We start from the raw sequence: 9,105 nt of genomic DNA, 5'->3' as shown, positions 1-9,105 counted from the left end.
TAACGAGAGTAATTATAATAAGAGAAGAGTCCATGAAATGATACAGATTAAAAAACATAACAATGCTATGAATTTCAGATCGGATACCGACAATCGTAGCTCAGTATATCATACATTAATTAAATGAAATAAACATAGAATATTAACTAACACCCGGTATATTGAAGAATTTTGCAAACCAAAAATAATAGTCTTAGAATGCAAAGAAAAATAGCTGAAAGTGAAAGAAATCAATATAAACAGTATTTCGCTTTGTGTGCAAAATGGACAAAATTAATACTCCAAATATATGCCAAGGCTTAAAGTAGCAACAACGCTACACATAAAAACTGATGATGGTGGAAAAATACACCGAAACGTATTTTAATTGATAAATAGAGACAATAAATGACTGAAACCCAGGAATTAATTTTGAGTTAGTATTAATAAATTATTTTCTAATCCTAAATATGGGTACTTGTTTCCTGCCAGGACAAGAGCCAAATATTTTCATATAGCGGAAAACGAAGTCATTGATTTGGCTCAATCGCTAGATGAACTTTCAAGACGGTCATAGCAAGTTTTCCTAAAAACCGGTATGGTTGTGATCTTCGTATTCTTAAGTCCAGTTATTATATCATTAATGATTGGCTTAAGTACGGCCTTATCAAAGATGCTGTATTCAGGTTTTTCTTGTAGATTTTTCTTCAAACAAGGTGGAACCAGCAGTTTGAGTTTTGTTACGAACTGGAAAAGGCCTGCAGAAGCAAAAGCTGGGTTTAAAAACACGATTTAGTACATTTAATCCATTTTTTTACACTTAGAACGCTTATTTATTTTGCTAATCATTTCCAATGTGATAAAGTTTCAATTGAAGACGAGACAAAATCATTGCCGAATACCACGAAGAGGTATGAAGTCACAAATAATCTAAAAATAAACCCTTTAACAGATCTCACACTTCTTTTGCAAGATTTTAGTTTAGAGTTCCATAAAATAAATAAACTATGCAATATTGCAATGACTGTACCATCTTCCAGTGCAAGTTTTGAAGGAACTTTCAGCACTTACTAACTTGGGCATTTTTTTTGTTGAAAAATATATTGCATAAAATAGATTTAGAGTTAATTATAGATTCCTTTGCTGCTAAGCATCATAATAGAAGAATGCCTCTTCTAATGTTCTCCGTGAATAACTATTTCATTATTGATTTATGTCACCTCCTTATAAAACTTTCATTCACTGTTTATAATGCTATTTTCGTTATTTTAAGTATTTTTAATCTACTTTCGCTTAAGCGGAACATAAAGCTGGCGCCGTCACTGTCCGTGTAGGTAAGACATACGCATCTTAAATCCACATTTTCATGTGATTCGATGCATGAAAATCCAATAATAATCCTCACCAATTTATAATGGGACTGATAAACCCTGATAAACGGAAAGAAATCATCGAAACCACCATAAAACTCTGTGTTTCTATGATAATCTCCCAGAACGCTCATCCATTCAGCTAGTGAAGACCGAACCAACCAGAATGCTGTGGCTTGTAATCATCAGCGTGTTATCCAGCGCTTTAAGTGAATACGGTAAGTGAAGATGAAGAAAGGCTCTTGGTATCCACCAAGTCTACATCAACGTGTATTTCAAATTGAAGCTGAAAATGTGGAAGAATCTGGCTCCGTTCTGAGGCATGTGGAGAGCAGGATTGTTGGAGGATGGACGGTCAACATCAGTGACCATCCTCATCAGGTGTCGCTTCAGAGCTGGCACAGGCACAGTTGTGGAGGTTCTTTAATCTCTCCTAATTGGATTCTCACTGCTGCCCATTGCCTATCCGGGTGAGTTGAAATCTCACTGGAAACTGTAGGTTCTTCCGTTACTAGTGTCCCAAGCAAGTTTTTACAGCCCTAAACGATTATCTTTATATGCTCTGATAAGTAAATAAGCGCGAACTCACGCTGATTATTGTGGTAAGTTGGAAATGTGAGATCTAAGATTGATTTCAGTGGCGTGCACAGATACAGCTTCCGATTGGGGAGCGCCTTGTGGGCGGAAGGTGGCACGTTGGTGCTGGCCACCCAAGTAATTCCTCACCCTTTGTATAACAGTTCAACTATCGACTACGACGTGGGCTTAATCAAGCTGGCCAACCATCAAGAAGAAGTCAACAACACCATCCAATATGCCACTCTACCTCCAGAGGATTGGACTCCAACTAATGGTAAAAATGCCCACTGAGTGTTTTGAGGAAAACTCCTAATCAACTCAATCCAGGATCGATTGCTTCGGTAACTGGTTGGGGCACCCCGTACTATGGAGGATCTTTGATGGACGAGCTTCAGCAGGTGAATGTGCCAATTGTCAGCAACGAAGAATGCGAAGAATACTACAGTAGGTTTCTTGAAGTCTTTCGAAATAAGCTTTACCTTGCAAGCTGATGGGGTTTTCTCGTTGAAGATGTAGGCCACTGCTGCTTGCAAAACGGAACAAGTTGATCAACTGCACAATTTGACACTTTTCTTCTCTGAAGCTTTATGGAGATTTTGCGCCACCTTACACGCTACCATCTTCTTTGAGTAAAGCACTAAGCTTGCCTATTTTTCCTAGCAAATGAATCACTTTTGAGCAGGCAAAAGACAAAGCAAATTCCCCTGTTCCAGAGAACGAGTCGATAGTGTATGGTGTTTATGTGACTGGGCGAATGTTGTGTGCAGGATTTCTGGATGGAAGTGCAGATGTGTGCAATGGAGACTCGGGCGGTCCTCTCATAGTCGATGGTTATTTAACCGGAGTGGTTTCTTGGTCGAAATTTGGAGGCTGCGCCTCCGAAGGATTTCCTGCGGTTTACACCAGCTTCCCCAGTTTACTGTCCTGGATAAAGGAGCAAACTGGCCTAAACTAGATGTGTACTACTTTAAAACTACATAAATAAATCTTGAAACTATTCGGAGTTTAACTGAGGAACTTTCCAGGTGCTCTGACTGCAGCGTATTCAATTTACATCACAGACAGAATGTTGTGTGCAGGATATCCAGCAGGAGGATACGACGCCTGCAATGGCGACTCCGGAGGTCCATTGATAGTCGATGGTTATTTAGCAGGAATCGTTTCCTGGGGTTATCAGTGTGCAGTTGCCAACTATCCAGGCGTGTATTCCAGTGTTCCCAGTCTCTTATCCTGGATCAAGGAAGAAACTGGACTTTAGCAGTTTTCAATTTATGTAATATGGATCAAACCTCACATTAAACAGATGCATTTTTACATTTTTCTATGGAAGCTACAATGGTGTACAGTAATGAAAGTTTTGGCCTGCTTTGCCTGCTCGCTATTCAATTTGATTTATTTGAGTAGCATTCAGGAATATTTCAGGAAAACTGTAGGCAAAAAACATTTTCGTTATGGATATTTTTGGGTCAAACCTGCAAGAACTAGTGTGTTTTGCGATTTCCTAAGAGCTCTAATGTTAAATAACAAAAACAAACGACTTATCGATGGCAAGTAACATTTCCTCCGGCCTTGCGGAACGATGGTTTCGCCATAAATATGATGTTCCTTTGGTTCGTATGGAATGAGATCCTGCTTATAGATATACCTGAGGCCATTGCGAAATGCCTGCAATGACCAGCACAGTGTTTTTCTTTTGCTTGGAAAATTAGGATGCAAATAGCAGTTTTTTCATAGTTTTACATGGTTTTACTGGCTTAGATTTCTCGGTTCAGCCTAAAGAAAAAACGCACAGATTCATACAGAAAAGCGCCTTAGAATCCATTCCCATCAACCATCAATGTAAAGCGCTAATTTGCCGTGTAAAAGTGGATTATTTAGAAAACAATTGCAAAATATTGCAATAGGAACAATGTCGTCCATTCATGGCGTATTCCGTTATTCGGCAATAAATTACCTTTAATTAGCAAGAAAGAGAATATTAAATAATTGCGCTAATTAGCTGGGTACATCCATTCCAAAAAATGCAATGTAACAATTACTAAAAACTTCATTAGTTTCATACAGTTGACCCAAATATCCCACATTTCCTGATTATCGGCATTGATATTTGCGGCGAGATCGCGCATTATTATTATTCCTGCGGGCAAATTCTGCAGATCGCAGACCTAAGAACGAAGCAGTGAAAGTGCCCCAGCAGGAGGAAGGTTAAATAGACATTTTTGCTATGAAGATGCGCCCGCAGGAACGGCTTGAATAAGAATCTTCAAAACTTAATCCGGGTAGAAAGTGATCAAAAGCAAATTTACATTCAATTGATGCAACAAGACGCAACAGGACAAGAAGCATGAAGAAATCGACGAGTTGATTAAACAAAAACACCATGAATCATAGAAATTTGATAAGTTTCTGATAGTAGGCTGAAAGCAACTTGAAGAAGGTTGTAAAAAAAACTTGAAAAAAGTAGTGGAAAACTCTCTAGTTTTCACGAAATCCGGTCCTGAATTGCCATTCAGAGATGTTGCTCTTTTACTCACACCAACGGCCTGAAATCGACATCATTGTCTGCAGAATGCGGAACCGCGTTTTATTGTAAGCGCTTGATATTGATTTTTTATTGCCGATTAGCTGACAAGTTATAGTCCGGAAGCATCCGCTATAGATCACTTTTCCGGACTAAAATATCCCCATCTTGTCCTTATTGCGTTCTCCCTAACATTTACTGTAATCTGTTCTAATGAACTTTAGTCGAATTTTTCGGTAGGAATCCTCAAATTGCTTCCTACCAACTTTCGCCAGCCAATAGGTGAAACTCCAGATCGGCAATAACAGCAGAATCGTGAGACCCAAACAGTCGCCTACATCCATTTCCTCTATTTGGTCCCAAACAAATCGAGCTTTTTATGAACGAGTGCACGAAGCGCTCTTCTTACGTAATCCGCCATTATCATAAGCACAGGTAAACGACCTCACCTTAACGACGTAAAAATCAGCGAAAAAAAATTGTCAAAATTCAAAGTATTGACACTGAAAGCCGATAAACAATACAAGGAAATAGAGCCTGAAAGTGCCGGATTTTAAATGAAAAAAATTCTAAAAACGCCAAACAATCTAGTTAGGTAACAGCGAGTGGAACTTTTGAAAATGACTTTGAAATGTGGCCTGTTTTAGGCGCGTTTGGTCCAGAAGCTCCCACGGATCGCATGGTGATCAGAAAGAGAAACCGTCGAACTTCATGTCTGAAGAACAACAACTAGCTGTTGAAATTAAGGCTCTGAAGGAACAAATTGAGAACCTCAAGGCGGCAATCAGCGCCCTTCAAGGGGATACGGAAAAAAAGGAGGTGAGTAAAGAAATCGGAAGAAATCAAGATTCAAAATCAGCCCAACATTATACAGTGTCCCGTTGAGCTCTTAATTGAAATTTTAACTTTTTATTGAAATATCGGTAGAATGAATGATTCGATGGATTTTAGTGCAACTTGCTGTGAAGAGCCAAACACTGTTTCTAAATAAAAGTTCGTTCAGATTGTCGTCTTTTGAGCGCAAGTATGTCCCAGTACCCTTTTGATCATGTGTACAGGTGGCCATAGCAAAAATCGCCAGAGAGAAAGAAAAAATCACAATGGAACTGCTGAAGCAGCAAAGATCCAACAAGAACCTGCTCCAGCAGCTGGAAGATGAGCGCAAATTTTACTACCAAGAGAAAGAAACTTATTGCCAGGAAATGAACCAATTCAAGAAGCTGAAACAGGCGCTGAGCGGCACTTCGATGGCGAGCAAAAGCGAGCCATCAGTGGAACAGTACAAGAAGGAGATGGCCAAAGTGAAGCACACCTTAAACCAGACCTTGGAGGCCAACTACAACTTAAGCATCAAGTTCTTGAGGATGAAGAACACGAAAACCTGCCTGAAGACTGAGCTGAAAACCATGCAACTGGAGCACGAAAAGGTACTATTGTTTCCTTTGAAGCTGCACTAAAGTTGTTGATTCTACAACAGTTGCTTAACGACTACAAGACGAAGATCCACAACCTTTCCCAAGAACTGGACGATCTCATCCAGGAAAGACTTTCCACGCCGATTTCCTGCAGCAGCAAAAAATACCTACACGTAATTGGACCTTCAATTAAATAACTCGATCAATCCAAAAAACACTTCCAGCTAGTTAAGCAAAACAGTTGCCTGGTGTATGAGAACCTCTGCCTCCAACTGGAAGTGGACAATTTGCACCTGAAGTTCGAAAAGCTCAGGCTGAACAAAACGCGAAGCGAAACCAACAACAGACTGAAGTATATCAAGCATGAAACATCCAGGAGCAAAAGCGCCAGCAAGCAGCAGAAGAAAGTGCGCATCAAAGAAGAACGTCCAGAAAAGCTGGAGCGGGACATTTCCAACCTTCCATCCACCAGCCATGCTCATGAACAAATCCAGAAAATCTTCGAGCGACACCAACTCCCAGGCATTCCAGATATCAAAATTATCGACTCAAAATCCCACATTTCAAGCGTTCAGCCGCAGAAAGTTGCCGGGTATCTTCAAAGGGATCTTAGGAAAACTTCCGAAAAGCCCAACTCCAGATTGGCACTGTTCCAAATCTCCAGCAGCTCTTCAAAGACGTCGACCAATCACACTTTGGTGCGGGTTCGGTCGTCTCCAGAAATCGCTCCCAATGGTTCAAAGTACAATATTCACTGATACGATTCTTTCATTCATTATAAGCATGTTAAGGATAAATAAATTAAGTTACAAAGTTCTGGTTTGGTTATTATTTTAGTGGGTGTTGAGAATAGAGGTTTTTGTTGGAGTACTGTAATGGTGCGTCTAAACCTTTGGTGACCTAAAAATTCCTTTGATATTTCGTGAAAACACCGACAGAAAATCGAAAGTTTATTGCTGAAGTTCCAATGCCAAAGAGGGATAATCTGGATCTTTCCAATCTTCAAAAGGTTTTTTTATTAGGAAAAACCCTTCACTCAGAATCCATCTCTGGATTCATTTCGTTCTCTTCACAACTTTTCAGGGCTTGTTCTCGTCCATTTTTAAATTGAGGCCGGAATATTTTCTTTTGCGAATCACGCAAACCGAGTGAATGTCGGCATCTAGTGTATGTTTCAACTATTTCTTCACTCAGGTGCTTACAACCTCGTTATGTTGGTACCTACTTCATTCTACTGGCCAGAGATGTCTAAGAACTTTTTCAAGTCTTCCAAAACGTTTGAAATTTATGGAAAATTATTTTGGAATCACGTAGTTGTAAAAAAAATTAGTCAATTATTGTCGTATCTTTTGAAATTTGAAAGAGAAAACCGAAAATTAAATATTTTCCTTGGATTTCTGATCTCAAAATTTGTCCTACTCTTAGCACTTGTATTTTCTGCATGGAAAATTATTTTGCAATCACGAGTTATAAAACCAAATTAGTCAATTATTGTCGGAACGTTGGTTGGAATGAGCAGCAACATCGGGAACTATTGAAAGGGAAAACCGAAAATTAAATATTTCCCATGGATTTTGCAACTGAAAATTCGTTCTACGCTTAAAATTTTCTACATGGGAAATCAATTTGGGAATCACATAGTTATAAAAACAAATTGGTCAATCATTGTCGGAGCGTTGGAAATAGTATTTCGGAGCTGCAAATTTGTCGGCCGTTTTGCAGCAGGAACATTGGGAAGTATTGAAAAGAAAAACCTAAAATATTTTCCGATGGATTTGGGAACTTGTTTTTAATGGTTTTTTTCAAGAAACTCACAAACAACAAGCTTTTTCGTACAATTTCGTACTCGTAGGTGACAAATTTGCCAAACAAAGTCAAGCACCATGGCCGGCACGAAGGCCGGATTTCAATCCTCAAGACTAGATTTTTGTGCTTGTAGATACCTTGAAGTATTTAGTGTATGAAGAAACGATATCGGACACAAACTATTAATGCAATTTTTGGGGAAAAAGATCTACTTTTTAAATTGGAAGATCGTTCAATAAACGTGTGATTGAATCTATTGAAGTTGTGGACGTTATTTTCAACAACTTTAGTCAAAAGCTCATCAGTTTTCTGGTCCTGATGCTAACCTTATTTATTGTTGTGTTTATTAACTTGGTATTTTCTATTAAATTATTATTATCCTCTATTCCATCCATAAATAGGCAGGTTTTTTCCATAAATTCAGCGCACCGAATACTTTAATTGCAAATATCTCGAAAACTCTTGATCTTAGGGATAAAATATTGAAATCCATTTATTCGGGGGGGGGATGAGCTCTTCGGTAGCAAACACAGAAAAAAATTAGAGCGATTTAAAAGCGAATTATTGGCTCTGAAAGTTTGTCTCCCACGAAAACCCCTGGATTCCAAATTTCAGTCAAAAACTCCAAGATATTCAGGAGTTGTTAAAAAAAATAACTTTTTGAAATTAAATCGCAACCGTATTATTTTCTCAGAAATCCGTCGGTCAATTTTTAACCATTTCCAATGCGACACCCTGTATATGAGACAATGCAAGCTGTTGAATAAACGATGGCTTTCTCCACTATAATCACACCTTATTAGGTGTTTCACGAATTTTTCTTCTAACCACCACTCAGCAGGCCGAAATGCGCTGTCTATAATTTGGTTCAGTGTTGGGAGTCAATTTGCATTTATAAAGTCCAAACGACGAAATGAATCAGAAGCGTTTCGGGATGGTTTTCTTGTTAACTTTCTCTTTAGCTTATGCTGTGGATAAGCTGCTTTTTCTGGAGGATTTTCTGGGGAAATTGCCCGGGAAGATGTTGGAGGCGCGTCTGTGTTGGAGTCGAGGTATGAGAGAGAACTTTGAGCTTAGAGCTGTGGACATAAAGGCTGTTTTTAGAGCAAAATGTCCGCTTGCTGAAACTGCTCAAGAAAAGCAACTTAATGTACGCAGTTACCAACGATATTTCCTTGAAATCTTCGAGATTTAAGAGAATGTTTCTCGTGGATATGGACTGTGGATTTTTCGATGCACTCATCCAAGACGTAAGTCCAGGATTCACTCAAAGTTGCGCTAAAAAACCAGATTTTCCCCAACAGGCTCTCCAAAGGAAACTCTTCAAATTCCCATGGCTAATTTTCGGCAACACCACAACTTTAAGGGCCAAACGCGTTTATTTCCCCATCAACAGCTACGTTCTGGTTATCAGCGAATCAACCGACAAAACCTT

General features: G+C 39.0%; 2 protein-coding genes across 5 annotated transcripts; both read left to right on the top strand.

Annotated features, from left to right (window-relative positions):
* The first annotated feature begins 1,248 nt into the window (after positions 1–1,248).
* LOC109545572 (trypsin-1) lies at positions 1,249–3,242 on the top strand. 3 transcript variants are annotated; one of them, XM_019916345.2, is made up of 5 exons: positions 1,249–1,567; positions 1,636–1,819; positions 2,090–2,202; positions 2,256–2,372; positions 2,642–2,925. In XM_019916345.2, exons 1-5 carry the CDS (start codon positions 1,516–1,518, stop codon positions 2,881–2,883), a joined length of 708 nt encoding a protein of 235 aa, XP_019771904.2. In that variant the 5' UTR covers positions 1,249–1,515; the 3' UTR covers positions 2,884–2,925. The 3 variants fall into 3 exon arrangements, with proteins under 3 accessions (XP_019771904.2, XP_019771903.1, XP_019771902.2); XM_019916344.2 differs by lacking the exon at positions 2,642–2,925 and adding an exon at positions 2,954–3,242 and having other exon boundaries at positions 1,251–1,567; positions 1,988–2,202; XM_019916343.2 differs by having other exon boundaries at positions 1,252–1,567; positions 1,988–2,202.
* A 1,651-nt stretch (positions 3,243–4,893) lies between these two features.
* On the top strand, positions 4,894–6,680 carry LOC125502291 (rho GTPase-activating protein gacN-like). Of its 2 annotated transcripts, none has more exons than XM_048666626.1 (5): positions 4,894–5,044; positions 5,097–5,268; positions 5,508–5,876; positions 5,927–6,037; positions 6,089–6,680. In XM_048666626.1, the coding sequence occupies exons 1-5, from the start codon at positions 5,007–5,009 to the stop codon at positions 6,620–6,622; spliced, it is 1,224 nt and encodes a 407-aa protein (XP_048522583.1). In that variant the 5' UTR covers positions 4,894–5,006; the 3' UTR covers positions 6,623–6,680. The 2 variants fall into 2 exon arrangements, with proteins under 2 accessions (XP_048522583.1, XP_048522584.1); XM_048666627.1 differs by having other exon boundaries at positions 4,896–5,039.
* Positions 6,681–9,105: the final 2,425 nt, after the last annotated feature.

This window comes from Dendroctonus ponderosae, unplaced genomic scaffold (genome assembly GCF_020466585.1).
Source record: "Dendroctonus ponderosae isolate FM_Combo_2020 unplaced genomic scaffold, Dpon_F_20191213v2 Dpon_F_20191213_5, whole genome shotgun sequence".
Lineage (NCBI taxonomy): Eukaryota > Metazoa > Arthropoda > Insecta > Coleoptera > Curculionidae > Dendroctonus > Dendroctonus ponderosae.
This window is presented reverse-complemented; position numbering and strand designations above follow the sequence as displayed.